Raw genomic sequence first — 21,769 nt, 5'->3', positions numbered from 1 at the left:
GGCTAAGAGATATTCCCAAGAGCCCGGGGTGGGAGGGAAATAATATCACTGAAGTTGGTATTGGTCTTTCCCACATGAAAAGCATTTCTTTTTTGCTTCCAAATGTCTATGTGACGGTAGATAGGTAGAATCAGGTCTTAAGGTACATAATAATAATCATGGTAATTGGTCTTTCCCTGTGTTAGCAAGCTTGGGTATTCAGAAACAAGCAGAGGCAAAATCTAATAGCCCACTACAGAAAGAAAGTCCAAATGGAGCAATGTGGACTTCTCACAATCATCCTTCCACATTTTCATCTCTGCTTCTCACTTAGGACAATCCTTTCTTCTGTTTATTTTATTGTGATGTGTTTCAAAATCAGTTTGCCGGCTGGGCTCGGTGGCTCACGCCTTAATCCCAGCACTTTGGGAGGCTGAGGTGGGTGAATCACCTGAGGTCAAGAGTTCGAGACCAGCCTGGCCAACATGGCAAAACCTCATCTCTATTGAAAATACAAAAATTAGCTGGGCGTGGTGGTTGGCACCTGTAATCCCAGTTACTCGGGAGGCTGAGGTGCGAGAATTGCTTGAATCCGGGGGCGGGGGTAGTTTGCAGTGAGCCAAGATCATGCCACTTCACTCCAGCCTGGGTGAAAGAGCAAAACTCCATCTCAAAAAATAAAAATAAAATAAATAAAAAATATGTTTGCCGCTCTCAAGGAAAACAAATACAAAGCAGTGTTGTGCAAAATCACACACCAGTGCATTTGGTTGAACTCTGTCCTAAACAGACAACACTCGTGGTGGGCACGGCAACTCACCGCACGCCAGTCCAGCTGCGATTGATTTCAAGTCCCATTTCCATTGTAGATACTTTATAATTGTACTCTAATTGTAGTTAAGATGGCACTCAAGATAAATGAATCATCTCAGATATGGGAACAGGGTGCTCCATCATACAAATTCCCTGACTGTTCCCCGTGCTCTGAGACCACAAGAACTCTGTTCCTCACAAGTCCGGGTTGGTGATAAAATTCCCTTTGCCTTCCTTGAACCAGATCCTGACAGCCAGCAAGCCCAGCGTTCCCAATCGCCCACTGCCTCCACATCTCTGTGTTGGATTTTTTCTTTCTTTTTTTTTAAAGGAAGAGGGAAAGTACCCTGTTTATTTCCAAACTCGCTTGCATCTGATGCACGATAGGCTGGCATTTGCTGTTAAAGCAGAAAATTATAAGGAGGGCCTAATTGACCCTCCTGTGTCTTTGAAAAAGCCTGTCTGTGGTCTCTAATTGACCCTCTAGGTACCTATGGAACAATGAATGAATCTTCAGGAAATAATGGAGGGCGATGATTAATAGCCTAGGCCTGGCTGGACCTCCGTCTTTCGCAGTTCTTCTCCCTGTTGCTTCCATTCCTCCCCTCCATGACACTCGATTCCCTGCATTTCATAAGCAGCGATTTATTATTATCACAGAATAATAAATACCCTGCAGCAGACACTTTCAAGAATCAGAGACATCACGATTCTGCAGAGATTGTGATAACATTTATTTAGGCTGGCATTCTCATTTTTCTTCTTGGCATGGTTCAGAAGAGTCCTCCTGTGGCATTTGTGGGCAAAGTCAAACAAGAGGCTTTTTTTTGAGCTCCTTGTAAAATCTTTCCAAATGTGGAGTCATTTGGAACTGCAGGGGCTTTTTACTTCCGGTCCAAAGAGTGAACAATGTCCCTTTTGCCTTGCTCATAAGAGGACTAAAGCCCTTCAGAGGTACAGCAACAACAATAATAATACAAGTAGTAAAAATAAGTGGCACTCCTTTAGTGGGGAAGGTGGTACTGGCCTGCATATATTATCTTCATGAATACTCACAGAAGCCCCGAGACATCGATGTTGCTACTGTCCCCATCATTCAGAAGACTACACTGAGGTGCAAAGAGAATAAGTAATTTACCTAAAGCCACAAAGTCCAAAGCTGCAGCTCTGTATGCTATATACATTGCCTTCCAAGTATTCAACAATAACTGCGCCAAATGTAGAATATTAAGGGTATGTTTTGGGAAATGTGACTATTAGAATAAAAGAGAGTACCTTTCCCTACTTTCAGTTTGGTTGAAAAATGCTTCCTTTCCCTGGACAGTATAGGAGAATACACTTAAACTTAGAAATATACATATGCCTCCAATGAGGATTCTGAGAAACTAGAATTTTTTTTTTTTTTACAAAATCATAGCATTAACTATAGAGAAAGAGAGTAAGACAGAGAGAAAGAGAGATAGACAAAGAGAAAAAAATCCCTCCTTCCAAACCCACCCTGGCCCCCACCAATGTCTCTACATTCCTCGGGACCTTAAATGGCAAGGGAGCCACAAGTTGTCTGCCAGGCCCTGCTGGTTTTTCCGGGCCCCTTTTCTTCTTAGTCAGTGCTTCGTGGGAGAACAGGCTGCCTATGCAGCAAAATTAATGCCTTTTTGTAAGGCATTAATGCCTAATGTAAGGCTTACAGTCTCTGTGAAAGGAATGGATTGTCTCCAGCACCAGGTCCCACCTCTGTCTTCAGAAAGCACTGGGCCACCATTCAGAGTCAAGGGCTCTGGGTGGGCCGTGGGCTTCTGAGAGACAGGTGCAGCCCACGTGACTCAGAGAAGAAGGGAACTGAGGAACCAAATCTGTGTGCCCTGAATGGAAGGCTGCCTTAGGGCACCTCTATGGTCCTATTCAACAGCGGCATTTTAAAAGCCAAATGAGACTGTCCTGGGGATTTTTTTTTGTCCAAAGGCACATAAATATTTTTGTGTACGTGTGTGTACACCTATGTATATGCATGGATATGTATCATACAATATATGTACTTATATCAAGGTCTTTACCTATATCTATTACTGTGTATATATGTGTATATATGTATCTATATCTATCACTTCTACCAACCCATCAGCCAGAACTGTTTTCATACCCTAGGTTTTACAGTGTGGAGCTTAAAACCCATGCATATTACTACGGGGCTTATACCACTGATAGTGAAAATCTTGACAGTTCTTCACCTCCGTTTTCATCACGTCCACGTGCATCTGGCCACCAAGTCCTCCCCATCCCTACTCTAGTGCTACTGCCTTAGGGCAGGCCACCTTCAGCGCTTTTCTGCATGGTAGCAGGAAGCTGGTAAGTGGGAAGGGGTGCCACATGGTTTAGCCTCTTACCCATTACCAACTTGTACTGCACTCAAAGTATCTGTGGAACAACTCAGATTTGTTGCCTCCCTGCTTGACAGCCTGTTCGATGCCCTCAGAAAAACACTTCCACTCCTCAGTAGAGCATCAGAGCCCTCCGCTGTGTTACACTCGAACTTTCTACACTTTTCTGTCTGCACCAAGCTATGGGAGTTTGCTCTCTTAAGCTCCCACGTTCCAACCTCAGCCAAGCTCTCCGGGCAGCCACACTTCTCTTTGCCACCTGTGACCACCAATACTGCCACCAGGGGGGTCTGCAGGACCACACTCACCAATACCTGGTGACTTCACTTGCTCTGGTCACCCTGCTGTCTCTCCCAGGCCTTCTTCCTCCCACACGTTCTAGGGAAAGGCTCTCTATCAGGGGCAAGTTTGAGCCATGTTTATTGGCCACAGGCATCCCTCCTATTAGGGCGCCCTACTGCTCACTTATTACTGCCTAAAACCTGCTCCCTTGTAGGCCTTCTTTACAGGGCTCTAGTGAATTCCTACAGATAGTAGACAGCTCACCGGTAAGCCCAGTTCAAATGCAAACCAACCAATTCAGAGCCACACCCTCACCACTGGCTTTATTGCGCTAGCACTCCAGGCCACACCCACCTGCCCTAATCACCCCATGGCCATGGGTCAGACAGCTAAAGACAACCCCTGTGTCCCAGGGCCCAGGGAAATGACCCAAGCCAGCCAATCCTAAGCCTGCTTACCCTGCCTGGCCCCTTCTTTCCTGTGAAAATCACAATAAAAACATTTTTTAAAAAAAATTTAAGTTCCAGGGTACATGTGCAGGATGTGCAGATTTGTTACATAGGTAAACCTGTGCCATGGTGGTTTGCTGCACCTATCAACCCATCACCTAGGTATTAAGCCCAATATCCTTTAGCTATTCTTCCTGATGCTCCCCCTCCCCCAACCCCACTCCTAACAAGCCCCAGTGTGTGTTGTTCCCCTCTCTGTATCCATGTGTTCTCATCATTCAGCTCCCACTTACAAGTTAGACCATGCGGTATTTGGTTTTATGTTCCTGTGTTAGTTTGCTGAGGACAATGGCTTCCAGCTCAAAACTCTTAACAGTTCTTCCTCTCTCCCTCTGCCTCCTGCCTGACGCTGGGGCTTTCCCAGGTAACTCCCTGTGGCTTGCGAAGTCCCCGTGGATCTGTGAGTAACAAACAGTCTTTGCAACAGCAGTCATTTCCTCATCTTGACCTTACTATACCAAAATAAAAATAAAACCTGTTAAAACAGGGAGAACAGAGGGAGAAAGGAAGGAGAAATGGAAAATGAATGAAGAAGGAATAAAGAATGAGTACCTAAATGAACAAATGATAAGTTACTTAAAATCTGCTTTTTCTTATGAAGAGAAAGAACTAACAGAGCTGCAGAAGTCCTCTTCCACTTGGGCTGGGGATATGCGTGAGAAACACACGCGTGGATGCCGTATGAGCTCTCGTTCTGAACGCGGAAATCTGACCTCCCACCGGCTACTCAGTTCAGGGGGCTCCTGGACCCTCCAGCTGCTCTTCTGCTCATGGCTCCCTCACTCAGAAAACCAGCAGAGAAGTGAACTTCCTCAAATGACTGACAGTAAAGATGCAGCGTGGAGCTGGATTACAAAACTGTATCAAACTATAAATAGCATCACACTATTCCCTTTTAAAGAAGTGTGAGTGCTTTTATTCATTAAGATTCAGATGCTATGGAGGGGGCAGATGCACCTTCTCCCCTCCTGGATCCCAAATAAAACACCCCGTATGGAAGCAGATGGCTTTGTGTAAATCAGATGACAGTTTACGGAGTGAGATGGCTTCATCAGAACGGCATTACAAGTATCATCTTTTGGGGGGAAATGGGGTTAAGCAAGTCCAGCTTTAATTGGAGGTCACATTTGCATGCGAAATTCTGGGTCCCTGTAAGGACTGCCTGGGTCCCTAGGTCATCAGGCCAGTGACCTCTCCATCATTTTCCTTCCAGAGGGAGCCCCAGATAATGCATGAGAAAGGAAGTGTTATAAGAAGCCAAGAATGGGTGCCCCCCACCCCCCAACCAAGAGCCAGTTCTGTTAACACAGTAGAGAGCCCTCCCCAGGTCTCAAAATCTCCCTGCCTTTGCTGCTACAGGTAAAAGGGGGTGGTTTTTCTGATTGGAAACCACAGGACAGAAACAACACCTGCTTGGGCACTTAACCCTGGAACAGGAAAGGTGAAAGTGGTTTCTGTTTATTTTGATCTCCAGGGTAAAATGAAGAGCAATCATGTCCCTGGAGTCTCGGCAGAGGACAAACAAAGTTGATGGAGGAAGACAAAGTCTGTTTTTTCAGGATGCTTCACGGGAGGCTGGGGTGTTAAGCGCTCCTCAGCCTGCCTGTCTGATCTGAGAAACGGGGAGGGGCGGGGAGGGGGTGGCGGGCATCAGGTGGCTGCCTCCCGCTGAGGATATTCACCATTGAAAGCACAGGCGTGAAGAGCAAACATCTACCAGACAGAATCCTTTAGGTCTAGGCTATTCCTTTCCTTTGAACCAGTGACAGGAACAGACCACCTTAGCCCAGCCTCCCTGGAACATTCCAACACTTGAATTGTAGGATGGGAGTCCCAGTTTCCAAGACATCAGGGAAATATTCTCCCATTTCCTTACAACACTGGGTCAATGTGAAGGTTAAAAATTTAAATAAATATAAATAAATAGGAGATCAAAATCCTCCTTTCTTGGGAAAATTCAGACAATGATACACAAAAGTTTAGAAGACAAGCTATCTAAAGATCACCCAGAAAAAAGATTTAGGAGCACGCTGTTTTCATTAGGTTTCTTCAAAAATCAGCGGTATGATTTCACAGTATTTGTTTCATGGAATATATTCACGATATTTGTTTCATGGAATAAATTCACGATATTTGTTTCATGGAATATACTGGATATTTGTTTCATGGAATATATTCACGATATTTGTTTCACACAATATATTCATGATATTTGTTTCATGGAATATATTGGATATTTGTTTCATAGAATATATTCATGATATTTGTTTCATGGAATATATTCATGATACTTGTTTCATGGAATATATTAGATATTTGTTTCATTGAATATATTGACTGTTACTCAGAATCCTAACATGCAATGTCTTTCTTCAAAAGACAATGTCATGCATTCCTTATACTGGATTTATCAATTAATGCTGAGCCCCCAGCCAAGTGACAAGTCATACCATCTCTCTTACTCCTTTTTTCTTAATCTTTAAAAAAAAAATTAGGTATGCCCTCAGCCTTTATATTCCAATTCTTCATTCCACACTCCTGACTTTTTCCCAAGTTACTCAAGGATGGAAAAGCGTATCATCTCCAAGCTAGCTCTCTCCCGCCTTCCCATCCAACCACCCCGACTCTGCTGCCATCCCCAGCACAGCCCAGAAGTAAGGTATTTGACAAGAAATGTCAGGGTTAACAAGAACTCCCAAAGCAAGGGCTTTGAGTTATGTCAGACAAAAATGAAAATTCAAAAGATGAGCATTCATCCATAGTTGAAAATATCATGTTCTAAAACCATGAAAATCAAAAAAGAAAATGATTTTTGAAATTATGTCTCCCAAACATGTGCTCTTGACCAGAGGCCAGCAAACTACAACTCACAAGCTAAACCCAGTCTACCACCTGTTTTTCTAAATAAAGTTTTATTGTCACACAACCATGTCCATTTGTTTATAGATTATCTATGTGCTTTCACTAATGCATGATAGTTTAGTAATTGTGATAGGTACCTTATGGGCCACAAAGCAGAAAATATTTATCATGTGGCCCTTTGCAAAGTTTGCAGATGCTGTTCTAGGCTGAAAATTCATTTCAGTGTCTCTCAAATAATTGGGTTTGCTTTGTTACTCTGAGTATAAATGGAATGATCCAGTGAGAACTTTTAATGACAATATTAAGGAATTATTAATTTAGGTTTAGTGAAGAAGAGAATGTCAAAGAACCAAAGAGATTTTTAAAGATTCACAACCACTCTTTTTGAAATAAAGATTAAATCTCTACCAGGTAACTTGATTCAACCATGAACATTTATTGAATATGTATTACGTGTTTTCAACCCAGGCATTTCCCTTCATTGTTGAGGGGTGGGATGGGAATTTTCAGTCCTACTCTCCTGACTTTTTTTTCTTTCTTTTTTCTCAGTCAACTCTGTCCTTGTTTATTTTATCTGGCTAAATAAAAAATCCTTTAAACAGTCCCCATTTCTGATGGGGGTCCCGCCCTACATACACCATACAAGTGTATGTTACAGGTATTTGGATATCTCAGATCATCTAAGACGTTCATCTTACCCTTAGGCTTCATATCTAAACTGCAGGATTAAGCCGTTTAGAATGTACTTGATTCCCATATGTAGTGATTTTGCTAATGTTGTTCAGTTTTGTTTCCTTGCCCAAAATAATTTCCATTAGCTGGCTTGCAGATTAGCAGCCTAATCTCCTAACAAGAGCTCTTCGATCAAATGGTCTGGAGTGGCCACATGTCTTGCTGCTGCCAAGTTACTGATTTAAGAGATGGACAAAAAGGAGACACACAGAAGTCGAGATAGCATGATTAATGGTCGATCCAACTTTCTCTGAACCGCATATCATGACTGAATGGGAAACCCTGAAGAGATTAAAGGGGGGAATTACATTACCATGAATAATATAAAAAAGTAATATTCTGTCTAAAAAGCTTTTGAGTGCAAGTGACTCGAACAAATATATTAACAGAGCTTACAGCAGATTCAATCAGGTTGAACGCTCCCCAGAATTTATTTTGAAATAAGCTTTATATATCCGAGATGTGAAGAATGAATCTATTCGTGACTGGCAGGAAAGCTATTAACATGCAGATTTTAATTCTGCCTTTGATTCTACAGAGGTTCTATTGTCCCTCCTTTACGACTGGCAACCTCTCCCAATTACGGATGTAGTACACCTCCACAAATCTCAATACCACAGTGACACTCCAGAGAGCTGAAATTTATTTTCCTCACTTTATTCTAACTTCTAAAACTAAGTTCAAATTTTTATTATCAAGGCACTGATAAAACTATGATGTTTAAAAGCATGAATTATATTACACCAACCCATCCATCTGTTGGAAATGCCAGTTTGGGGCTATATTTGGGGGGCAAAACTTGGCAGTTAAGATAGAAACCTTCTTTACAAAAACTAGGTGCACATTAACTTACAATTAAGCCTTGATGTTAATGAGGTTACTGTGTGACCAGTTAACGGGCTGCAGCCAAAAGGCAAATATTGAAATGAAGGCGTTTATTTTCAAACCAACAAACCTGAACTGAACCATTACAGTAAGTCCCATTAGCATTCTAGTTATTGGGCAAAATAATTTCATCTCCAAAATTAATTAAATAAGTTGGAATGACCTGGAATCACTTCTGTGGCAGGCGGACGGAACAACACTGCATGAAAGGCAAACTCATTTAGAGTCAACTGGCCCATCAGTTCCTTGAGAGATGATGTTTAAATTGATGGGAAGTGGAAGTTAAAAATATGATTCATCCAATGAGGCAGTGATGTGCTCTTAAAAAGTTTGCAAAACAATTTTAAAAATAAACCTTACTTAAAAAAAAAGTCTCCCCCTAAATTCAGGGATAGGATGTCTTTAGACTAAAATAATATGTTAACAAGTTCGTCACTTAGAAAATTCGCATTCTGCCCTGCATGAGTCACATTTATTTTCTAAGCAGTCTGGATTTTTTTTTTCTTTAGGAACAAAAATTAATAAAATACATGACTGTTGAATGGAATTAATGGGATCCAAGGGCTATTGCCAAGTTTTTGAAGAGAATCAACAGCAGAGTCTTAGCTCAAATCATGTCCACATTAGTACTACGGATTAAAAGTTTGCGTCCTCGCAAAATTCATAGGTAGAAATTTTTTTCTTTTGAGACAGAGTCTTGCTCTGTCACCCAGGCTGGAGTGCAGTGGTGTGATCTCAGCTCACTGCAACCTCCACCTCCTGGGTTCAAGGGATTCTCCTGCCTCAGCCTCTGGAGTACCTGAGATTACAGGCATGTACCACCACACCCGGCTAATTTTCAAAATATTTTTAGTAAAGATGGGGTTTCAACACATTGGCCAGGCTGGTCTTGAACTCCTGACCTCAAGCGATCTGCCCATCTCAGCCTCCCAAAGTGCTGGGATTACAGGTGTAAGCTACCACGCCCAGCCATATGTTGAAATTTAATCACCAATATAATGAATTAGGAAGTAGGGCCTTTGGGAGGTGATTAGGTCATTGAGGCAAAGCCTTCATGAATGGGTTAAGGGCTTAAAAGAGGCCCAAGAGAGAGAGACCCTTTGCCCCTCCCACGATATGAGGACATAGCAAGAAGGTGGACATCTAGGAACCAGGAAGTGGACCGTTGCCAAACACTCAATCTGCTAGCAACTTGATCTTGGACTTCCCAGCCTCAAGAACTATGAGAAATAGATTTCGGGTGTTTATAAGCCACCTAAGTTTATGATATTTTGTTATAGTAGCCAGGACAGACTAAAGCACAAGGCTTTCTGGATGACCTAATGAATGAGAAGTAGAATCACCTGTAACTAATACAGTGTCTAGAGCACAGTCAACACTAGGCAAATGCCAGCTACCACACTTCACCACAGGGTCATTGAAACCTGGTATTTGGGTGCATGCTCTGTCATTTGTGAGCTATGAGATCTTAGATACACATCTAACCTCTTTGTCCCTCATTTTTTTCATCTGTAAATTGGGGATACTAATAGTGCCCCCTCTAGTAGAACTGTATTAATTTGAAAGAGCTGATGTACGAAAAGCATTTGTTATAGTGTCTCAGATGTAAAGGCTCAATCAATGTTCATCTCACCCTATCCCCGTGGTTTGAAACTGGCAGACATTCCAACAGGCCTGGTAGTTTGTTTTTTTGTTTTTTTTCTGAGACAAGACCTCACGCTCTCCCAGGCTGGAGTGCAGTGGCATGATCTTGGCTCACTGAAGCTTTGACCTCCCAGGCTCAAGCAACCCTCGAACCTCAGCCTCCCAAGTAGCTGGGATAACAGGCATGCACTACCATGCCCAGCTAATTTTTTCTATTTTTTTGTAGAGGTAGGGTGTCACCATGTTGCCCAGACTGATCTGAAACCCCTGGGCTCAAGTGATCCACCCGCCTCAGCCTCCCAAAGTGCTAAGATTACGGGCATGAGCCACCAGGCCTGGCCCAGGTCTGGTAGTTCTTTACAGTACACTGTTGTGCCCAACTTTTCTAGGCTCTCTTTGGTAACACACGTCAGTAACTTATCTCTTTAGATGGAGATTTCTCAAAGTGTGGTTCATGGACCATCTGTACCAGAAGAACCTGATGTACTTGTTAAACACACTGATTCCTAGACCCCATCCTGAATGTACTGAATCAGAACCTTTAGGGAGTGGGACTAGGAATTTATATTTTAAAAATAAGTTCCTAGCTAAGTCTCAGATATCCAGAAGTTTTGAGAATTACTTATTTCAACAAACAATCTAAACAATGGAATCGTAAATAATCTTTTCTTGGGCAAGGTAATTGCAATCCCACAATATTAGATGTAATTAACAAAGTGATGAAACTCTGGGTCCAGTATTCTTTTGAACAATCTCTTGCCCTCACTTTCTAGTTACACTCAATGTAGGCTGCCTTTCAAGTCCTGAAACCTTTTGTATGCAGAACCAGGCCTTAAAGTTCTAATCACACTACTGTTTTCTCTACCTCCTGGTCCCAAGCCTTCTCCTGCCTGACCCCCTTCTGCTTCCCTTTCATGCTTCAGTTCCAACCTCACCTCCTCAGAGAAGCCTTCTCTAGCTCCTACACAAGGTTAGAGTCACCTGTTCTAAGCTGTATTAGTATCACACATTCTCTGTCATAGTGTTAGCTTTTTGTGATTAATTATGTGAATTTCTTTAAAGACTGTCTTTCTTCTTCCATAAAAAACTGACAGAGGGTAGGGACCATTTTCCCCTTATCCACCATAACATTCCTTGTGCCCAGCATAGAGCATGTTATACACTAAACTGTGTCCCCCTCAAATTTATATCCTGAAGTTCTAACCCTCCATGTGACTGTATTTCAAGATACAGCCTTTGAAAGGGTAACTAGGTTAAATGATGTCATAAGTGTGGTGCCCTAATCCAAGAGGACTGGTGTCCTTATAAGAGGAGGAAGAGACACTGGGGATGTGCACCAAGAAACAGACGGAAGGCCACGTGAGGACACAGCAAGAAGGCGGCTGTCTGCAAGCCAAGGAAAGAGGCCTCAGAGAAGCCCTGCCAGCAACTTTGTCTTGAATTCCCAGCCTCCAGAACTGTGAGACAATAAGTTTCTAATGTTTAATATCCCCAGTGGGTGGTATTTTGTCATGTTAGCCATAGCAAATGAACACGGTGCCTGTTTCAGAATAGAGACTCAATACCTATTTAATCGCCAAGTATGACTACTCCTGGGCATCACTGTGGTCTCTCCACTCTCATTTTATCTGAAGGAAATAAAACATTGAACTTGTTTAAGGATGGATTTAAGCCAGACATGGTTGCAGGCACCTGTAGTCCCAGCTACTCAGGAGGCTAAGACAGGAGGAACTCTTCATCCCAGGACTTTAAGGGCAACCTGGGCAACATAATAAAATCCCTTCTCTTTAAAAAGAATTTTTTTTTAAAGAAATGGATTAGAAGAAACCATCTCAATACATCGCATGAGCAGCAGGCCACAATCGCCCTGCAGGTTACCGTTTCCTCAGAAGCAGAGATTAGAACCAATACAACATCCCTGAGTTGAGGCTGGACCTTCACTTAGGCCAAACAGCTCCCCAACAAAAGTTTTGGCCCTTGCAGTCACTCCCTGGCCACAGTGGTACCAGTGGGAAGGAAGTTACTACTACTCAGACAGTCCTAAAGTGCTGAGGGAATCAGAATATGGGTATGTACTTAGAGAATCACTAAAATAAGAATGAAAACTTAATTCACGTTTGGTTTGTTTATTCTAGAAATAATCTCTCTTTCTCTCTCTTCTGTAAAGCTGGTGTCTCACTATGTTGCCCAGGCTGGTCTTTAACTCCAGGGCTCAAATGATGTTCCCACCTTGGCCTCCCAAAGTGCTATGATTATAGGCATGAGCCACCACGCCTGGCCATAATCTCATTTTTTCTTGAGATAGTCTCACTCTGTCACGCATGCTAGAGTGCAGTGGAGTGATCACAGCTCACTGCAGCCTTGAACTTCTGGGCTGAAGTGATCCCCCTACTTCAGTCTCCTGAGTAGCTGGAACCACAGGAGTGCACCACCATACCCAGCTAATTTTTAAATTTTTTGTAGAGATAGATGGTCTGGCTATGTTGTCCAGGCTGGTCTCAAACTCCTGGACTCAAGTGATTCTCTCAAAGTGCTGGAATTAGAGGTATGAGCCACCATGCCCAGCCACATCTCATTTTCAATCATCTCATTTTAACCCACTGTGCATTGCAATGAGTTAAAAAATGGCTTTGATGCCACACAGTTCTGCATGGGAATTACAACTCTGCCACTCAGCAGCTCTGTGACTTTGGCATTCACTTAACTCAGTCAGTCACGGTTTCCTCATCTGCAAATGAGGAACTGTCTACTTAATAAGATGAAGATAATGTCTACTTAATAAGGTTGTAGGGAAGATTAAATAAAGAATGCAAAATGTTCAGAAGAGTGCTCTCAATAAATGGTAACTATGATTGTATTATTAAGGAGTTGGATTTTATTAATAATTAATATAATGTTAGCGCTTGGTGAAAGACATCTACTGTTTTACAATTATAGTCAGAGATAATATTAGTGTCAGTTCTCTATTTCCTACCAAAATATTTGCTCTCAAAACTCAATTTTTTATTCATTGAATATTAAGAGATTGTGCTAGATCTTGGCCAATATATGCAAGTAAATTAATTCACAAATATCCTGAAAGTCAAAAACATGGGTTTCTGCTTAGCTAGGCTTTTCCTACTCTAGGAACCTCTAAGCCCTACTACTAGAAGCTTTGAAACTGAGGGATGTAAGTCTATCTGCAAATTCTCTTTTATCACAGTGTTCTAATCATAATCCCTTTTTTTGACAAGAAATTTATGGCAGGCTGTTGAAACGTTAGTTTATTGATGATTAAAGTACCAACCGTCCTTGATACAAATAAACAGGGTTTCAGAGTCATAAGCAGCAAGACAGGGCACCTACCAGGCCCTGCGGGAGACGCAATTTATGGGGCATTCAATTGTCATCAGTGTATTGTCAGTATATTCAAGGGATCTGACAGGTTTCTGTTTTGAGGATGGATGTTCCGTCCACAAGACAAGGAGCACAAAAGTTAAGGTCTTGGGTCTTATAGGCTTGATACCTCCATTACAATTGAGGGTTTAACACTGAGAAGTGCCCTTGGCCTTAGCTGTTTGTGTTCCAAGTCTTTCAGCATATGGTATGCTCAATACAGTGCTTCGAACAGAATTTGGCCACTGTTGAAAAATTTCCATGTTAGGGCCCAAACTTCTGTGTAAGGTACTGGGTGGAAGCTGCAATGACCAAGCAATGACCTTTTGCTCTGTTCACAACTTTGACTTTATCAACCAACAGTACAGGACCCTCTTAATCCTTCTCTCTGTATGCGAAAGGGCATCCTTGTAGAAAAAACTCATAGCGTGCACAGACCTCTGGTTTTCTTCTAAGCCCCCAGGGGGATGAGACATTCCCACCCTCTGCAGGGCCACATGACTGGCCTAACCAGTAGGCAGTCAAGAGGAAACGACACGTGACACTTCAGACCAAACCATTTAATTGCTGTTGTGACTCTCCCTAACTGGAGATCAAGAAGGCCATGTGTGCCAGATGTAGCAGCTGTGAGATCACAGACTCTATCAGTCCGGGTCCCTCAGGGACTGTGCAGAAGAACCTACCAGCCCACACTGGACATGTCATATGAGCAAGAAATGAAACACGTGTCCTCTGCTCAAATATGTGTACTATGCCCTTCCTCAACCACATCCCCTTCTAGACATACACACACTCACACAGTTAGACCATGAAAGGAAAAATGTTTGCTATTGTGCTTCTGCTCTCCTCCTCTCATTTTTCTATTGGTTCTGGCTACAGAAAGATATTGGGCTAACATCCTCAGGGATCAGATTGTGACAACTCCGAGGCCCCTCGTTTGGGTTTTAACTGAGAATCCCATCTTGATTTTCCCTGCACTAAGAAAGAAAGAAAGGAAACAAAAGCACTTGGAGCTTATTACCTTCACTTCTCACAGAAACGCATTCGTTGAATTATGATTCAAGGTTATGCCAGTTTAGAGGGCGGATAGAAGAATTGTCTGTTTAATATATGTTTCTGTGTCTTTTATAAAACCACAGTTGAGCGCAACTCTGCTGGCTGCATTATGCAATCCCTCCTGTGTGGATCTGTGCAGTAGGCACCTGCTGAAGTTCAATTCCAGGGAATATGGTCACCTCTGCAGATCGGCTTCTGTCGCATAGTTTTCATTCCCTGACAATAGTAAGCAATGTGGTTTGCTCTCAGCTTTAACTATTAAAAAACAAAAACAAAAAAATCTGGGACCAATTCAAAGGCAAACTGGGGGACCAGGCTGACTGCAGGTCCCTGCAACACCCACTCTGTCTTCTTCGGATTGCCCCTCTCTCCTAATTTTCAGATTCTACATGTTCTCCAGCTTGCAGAACACAGGGTACATCATGTCATCTAGAGTCAAAGTCTCCTCCTTACCCAAGTATCCACAGTCAGGAAAATGGCACCAGGAGATGGCATTAAGTCGGTTCATCCATCCGGCAGTGTTTATGGAGGGCTGGAGATACACCTGATGAACAATTTCTGTTAGCTTAACATTTCAAATCCTGAGATGTCTAGTGTCGACAGAAATTTGGGAGGTTTCTCCAGGAAGTATTACTTTACAAACATCATGAAGATTAAGCCCAGGTCCTAAGCTGGGGTCTGTGTAATTCACATTTGGTTTTTTTTGGTATACTCCGTTGAAAGAAACCCTCTGTTAACCGACTTCGAGCAAGACACCAATCCATGAAAATAGTCCCATCTGTCCTCGACTGATTCTTATAAACAAAACAAATTCAACTTTTATTTTTTATTTTTCATATTACAAAAGCAAAGTATGTTCACAACAGGAGACAAAAATCAGAAAACGAGAAACAGTAAAAAGCTAATACTTCATAGTAGTCCATTTGCTGAGTTCCTAGCTCTGTGCCTAACCCATTGACATATAACCCTGGGAGGTGGGTATTATTGTAACTGCCACCTTACAGATAAGGACCTGGAAGGGAACAAAGGCTAAATCACTTTTTCAATATCACACCTCACAGCCAATTCATGATAGAGGCAGGATTTGATCCCAGGTCTGTCTGGCCAAGTTCATTAACTTAACTATAAACAATTAAATTATACCCTATCCTATCCAGAGACAAGCACTGTAGATATCTCAGTGTATTTCTCTCAGAATATTTGTCTGTGTACGTGTCTATTTTTATAACAGAAGTATATTTACAGAGTATGTCCAATTTTGTAAATTGCTTTTCACGTTTAAAATAAATTTCAGGTCTCAAAATATGTTAAGTTCTCTGAATATTCTCAAAAGCCTTTTAAAAAATCTAAATTAATTGTATCTACCCACGCCACCTCCCCAACTCAGCTGACAATGACCTTATTAATAGTGGGGGACCTAATTCTCAGACAAATCTCTATTGGTCCCAGCGCTTCGGGAGCTCAAGACAGGAGGATCACTTGAAGCCAGGAGTTCTAGATCAGCCTAGGCAGCAAAGTGAGGCTCTACCTCTAAGAAAAATTTTTAAACATTAGCCTGGCATGGTGACACATGCCTGTAGTCCCATCTACTCACGCTGAGGTGGGAAGATCGCTTGGGCTCATGAATTCGAAGTTGCCGTGAGTTATGATCATGCCACTGCACTGCAGCCGGGGCAACAGAATGAGACCCCATTTTTTTTTCAACAAAATATCCACTGGATAAAATTTGCAGGAGCCTATAGAAATCCACAGAAACTCAGAGCTCAGGTAGGAGCTAACAAGCCCAGGGTGTAAACACTCCATGCAGATTTCAGAGTCAGAGACCCATGGGAAATATCAGCATTAATGAGCAACTGGTAAAATGACATCTTGTTTATGTGTCCAAAATAAAACTAATCCTTTTCTCATTTTACCCCACTTCGATGATTTCCTGAGTACTAGTAATGCCCATGAAAAGAGATAAGTATATTTGCAATCAGCAAATGTGTTGGACTACCACACGCAACATGCAAGGGGAAAAATCCAGGCCCAGGCAACAATTGTAATGTGTAGAACCAAAGCTCAGAATCAAGATGGTGGTTTTAAAGGGATACACGATAACCCTGCACAATTAACCCATAAAAAGCACCGGGGTTCTTGATTCCATTTTTTTTTCTGTTGTTCCTTGCTGCAGGACATCAATCCTGTCCAGATTCTATTGTTACCGTTTTGCTTTTTCTAACCATATCTAAATATATGAATATATCACTCTCTCAGGCAGAAATTGAACAGAGGTCGGGGCTAAGGAAAGTGTGAGGGTGGAAAAAGAATGTTAACTCTACAGTTTATATTGTTGTCTGATTTGGCTGTGTGTGTGTGTGTGTGTGTGTGTGTGTGTGTGAGATGTATTGGAAAGGGGAGCTAGAAAGACTGTGAAATGGGAAACGCCTGTATTTAAATGTAAGTGTGGTTTTATAAATATGTACTGGATCTGATCCTATCTATGAAGAGAGAGCAAATTTCCCAATAGAGGTACATTAATAGCAAGATAAAGAAAATGAACGCATTCCCAGCATCAAAGATAAATGCTCTGGGCATCATTGCTGGTGTCAGATTATCTATTGCATCTCACTCCGACATTAGCATTACTAATTATCAGCTGCCTCTCTTTAGAGGGAAAACATGCTCTGGCAAGGTGCAGAAATTTCGTTTCCCAGTCAGCCACTGCAAGTACAATTTGCACACACACATATGTGCAAATCTGTCCACACGTGGAAGAGAATTAGGAAATTCTTAAAAATGCATGTGTGCACTCTACAATGTAATATATGTGGACCTGAAGTCCTACTTCTGTCAACAAGAATTAACTAAATATTTTTCACTTATTCTTCGTCCACTTTTTATCAATGCAGAATTGCTTACTGGAAGAGAAATGCACTCTTTAAAATTCTACTCTAACCTCTCCCCCTAAAATAACGCCATATAGTTTTCTAAGGCGACAACAATGGCTCCTATGACAAGAGCCCCTAGCAGGGAAACAGAGAGGTGGATATTTTTGCGAGTCATTTCCACTAATCCTCACAAGACTCCTTTACCAGTAAGACAAGGCTCACGGAGATTACTGTGATTTTGTCTGTACATCTAATTACTAACCTAACCACCATAGTTCAGTTGAACACATATTTATTCAGCAACTACTATGTGTCATGCACTGCAACGTCTAGAGGAAAACCAAAATTCAATAAAACATCGTTAAAGGCCTATAGAGAGGCAGGCATGAGTTATCAGGGTTGCAAGTTCCTGAAATATCATGCAACACAAAATTGTGACTGCTGCTATGAGATGCTTCACGATCTCTGAATTGCTTCCTTACCACGTCTTCTTTCCCCATTCATCCCACAGCTGTGAAAGGGCATTGCTTGGTTTGCCATCCAAAGCAGCTATTCCAGGTAATGGAAGAAATGGCAACAGAAGAAACATATAAACAAGGTAAGTTTTCAAATGCATCTCACAGGTACTATTCAGGACAAAATGAACAGAAATAAACAATCCTCCAGTATCAGGTGACATATTTTATACGTTTCCACCCATGCATTTTAGGAAGGTAGCAGAAAGAAAATGCTCCTAAATCAGGGTTTTAAAATCAGATGCTGGTATTAGAAATAAGATTAACCCAGTCCCTTAACAATCAAATTTATGACGAGTAAAGGGTTATGAAAAATGCTATCTCGATGTCAGACATAGGAAACACAAAGTCTTTGGAGGCATATAATGATAAACTGCAGCTCGAGCAATTCGCTCAGAGAACAGAATGAGCAGTTCAAGAGTTCAGAGCATGTTCGTCTGGAAGGTGTTCAGTTAAAGAGGAGGGCAGGCTACAGACAAAGGCACGGAAAGGTCATCCATGGAGTCATTCCATCTTCATTACAGTGGGAAAGCCCGTGGCCAAAGTGCATACACCAGGCTTCAACTTGCACACCATGCAGAGGTTTAAGACTCATGGGGAAATTAAAATACTAAACAAATGTGAATGTATACAGTGCTGGCAGCCGTGCCTAGATATTGCTATCTGAGCTTCCAGGTGCAACCCCAGACATCCAAAATAATGTGATACGAACATTCTCCCACCCTTCGCCCCACTTTTTTTTTTCTTTTGGTGTGAGTGATAGATTAATTAAAGATTACAATCTATCTTCTTCAGAAGGCTAGAGAATGGACTGGCAATCACTTAATTTTCTTTCAGGTAACTGCCAAACTTAAATTTGTTCTTCCAAATAAAATAATTCCCCCCTTCTGTTCTGCTCAAAATACCATGCTGGAAAAAAAGACAGTGTTCATGATTTGCCCTATAATTCAACCCTCATCTTTTCCATTTTCAAGAATCGGAGAAAGGTGAATTTCATTTACTGATTATCAGCAGGCCTCCTGAGAGATAGGCCCGGGCTGCTGTAATGTGAAAGGTAGCCCTCACTGGCACCACGGACAACCTTCCTGAGAAGGCTGAGGCCAGAGGCTTTTCCATTGCCGGGTGGCACCAACAAGTGGGTGGATGGTTCTGGCCCTCCCAACATACCCCTGACGACCTCCCTTTCAAATGCAGACGAACCCAGCTGCCAAATCCAGCTTCCTCATCACCCAGAAGGAAGCACTGGTCTACCCCTACATGAACTGTGGCAGTTGGGACCCTGGCTCTAACTCCAGCCCCGGAGATAGTTGTCACAACAACAACATCATAACCAAGCTCTTTCTTCGAGCCTATGTGTATGACTTTTCACAGGTGAATTAGTTCCCAGTGGCAAAGAATATGGTTTAGTATGTCAGCATGCCCAATCGGATTACAAGACACAAGAGAAGAGGTAAATCGTATGATAATGATGAAAATGATAAAACAATGATAACTTTTAAAATTAAAAGGCAGTAGGTATCATAGTAATGGGCTCAACATCTATAGTCAGTGAGAAAATCAGTTCCACCACTTAGAAGACAAATGATTTAGGACAAGTTACATCTTCCTAACCCTTCATCTATCTACCTAGAAAATGTATATCATGTATCACTGGGTTATTTCAAAGATTAAGTCAGGTAACAAACAGATGGAAGGAAGGCAGGGAGACAGGGAGGCAGGCAGGCAGCTCTGATACTTGAAATACTTGACTCTGGCTGGGTGGGGTGAGTCACCCCTGTAATCCCAGCACTTTGGGAGACTGAGGCGGGCAGATCAGCTGAAGTCAGGTGTTCAAGACCAGCCCGGACAACATGGCAAAACTCCGCCTCTACTAAAAATACAAATATTAGCTGAGTGTGGTGGTACATGCCTGTAGTCCCAGCTTCTCAGGAGGTTGAGGCCTGATAATCGCTTGAACCTGTGAGGTACCAGTTGCAGTCAGCTGAGACTGTGCCACTGCAATCCAGCCTGGGTGACAGAGTGAGACTCCCTGTCTCAAAAAAGGAAAAAAAAAAAAAAAAAGACTTGGCTCTGCAGCCAGCACATACTAAGTACTCAATAAACGACTTTCATTGTCCTTAAGCTGAGATCTATGATGAAGCTACGCAGACATGGAAATTAAAAAAGGAAAATAATCCACATCAGCTACAGGCAAGTCACCTATTCTTCCTCCTCTTTCGTCATCATTCTCCTCCATTTCCCCTTTTCATAGCCATGATCAACATCAGAGACCACACCTTAGCTGGCTAAACCAGGACAATCCCACGCTCACCTTTGTTTGCACGGGATTGCATTGATTCAATGTTGAGACTTAATGGGGGAGGCTCGAAAAGTACTGTCCTTGGCTACCATATACACTGGGATATGTAAGGGCAGTGTGAAGTTGCAGCAAGAGAAAAACAATCAGCAGACTTCCCTCTTCACCTCCAGTCAGAGAGGGCCTAAAGCAGAGAGAACCTAGCTCAGTGGGCAAGGCTGCATTCAGCCTGCCTTGTTGGCCAGTCCCTCACAGGACCCCGGGGCAGGTTACATTACCTTAGATGCCCCACAGTGGGCAGCTTCTGTCTCATGGAACTGATCACACCCTTCAGGAGGGATACAGTCCTCATGCCTTCATTTAGCTGAGAAACTGAGACCCTCCAATCAACCTTCGGTTAAAATCTACAGTTCCAAGGACGTGACATTTACACTAAAAACTTCATTTTGATGGGGGGCAGAAGGGAGGTGAACGGCACCAAATTACACCCATGCATGTGTACTCTGGGGGTGGTTTATGTTGTGGTGCCTGTATCTTAAACCTAAGGATATAATAGGAGGGAACACTTAATGAATGCCTACTGTATACAAGGCCCCGTGGCAAGCAATTTATAAACACTAGCTCTAAACTTCTGAACAATTTCATTATGGCTCCCACGGCCAAGGCTAAGGCTGGAAATACCCGAAACTAACCTTGCCTGAAAGCTTTGTGTGTATCAGGTGCTATGCAAGGAATTTTGTGTGCAGAACCTCATGGTCCACTGCCAATAAATCATCCCCACTTCACCACCGAGGAAAATGAGTCCAAGAAAGCCTAAATCCCTTGCTGTAGGTCATACCTCTGAGCAGCACTGCAGATGGATTTCCTCCAACTTGTGTCTGATTCTCTCTTCCTCTGATCCCATGGCCAACTGGAACAGTGTTCTAGGAATTTGCGAACATACATTGTAACAAAGACCACAACATACATTGTAACAAAGAAGACGAGCTTAATGATTACAGGGAAGAGATTGTTTAAACTTCCTTTATTCACTAACAGTCAGAAGATATCAGCCAAGGGAGGCCGTCTTTTCAAAAAAAATATTTCAAAGGTCCGTGGCACCAGAGACAGACAAAGTCTTACTTCTAAGGGTTCTTATGTCGTCCCCTTTCCCTCTACTTCAAGGTAATGGGAAGGGGAAGGGGCCAAAGGGCTGCAGGGATGGTAGACACTGCATTCCTCTCTTGCCTTCTCTTTAGAGAAATAGAATCCCACAATTAGCTGCCACACAATAAAAGTCAGTAGTTGGAGCTGCTGTAAGGAGATGGAAAGAAGATAAAGCAGCAAGTCATTACCCATATCATCCATCTCCTGGACTCAGACAGAGGGGGTTTCCAGAGACCTAACCTAGCTATGGTCCCCATCACTGATCATTCAGACTCTGATGGAGGAAGCAGAATTAGCAGGTGATCTTATCTCCCTGAGCAGATCCTGTGTCCATCTGCAGCCTCTGTTCGAAGAGTACAAGGATCTCCATGCAATGCTGTCTCAATGCAGGGAAGAGACAACACCAGAAGAGGAAGAGAAGGAGACA

The 21,769-nt window shown here is 42.5% G+C and overlaps 1 protein-coding gene across 2 annotated transcripts in view; it reads right to left on the bottom strand.

The window, feature by feature from the left end:
• The window catches only part of WWOX (WW domain containing oxidoreductase), a 1,117,686-nt gene that overhangs the window by 655,707 nt on the left and 440,210 nt on the right, over positions 1-21,769 (bottom strand). The window contains exon 9 of one of the 2 annotated variants that reach the window (XM_054533076.1): positions 2,707-21,119. Coding sequence (XP_054389051.1) covers positions 20,979-21,119 — 141 coding nt within the window. The 3' untranslated portion in view covers positions 2,707-20,978. 2 annotated transcript variants of the gene reach the window in all.

The sequence above is a fragment of the Pongo abelii genome, chromosome 18 (genome assembly GCF_028885655.2).
Source record: "Pongo abelii isolate AG06213 chromosome 18, NHGRI_mPonAbe1-v2.0_pri, whole genome shotgun sequence".
Taxonomy (NCBI): domain Eukaryota; kingdom Metazoa; phylum Chordata; class Mammalia; order Primates; family Hominidae; genus Pongo; species Pongo abelii.
This window is presented reverse-complemented; position numbering and strand designations above follow the sequence as displayed.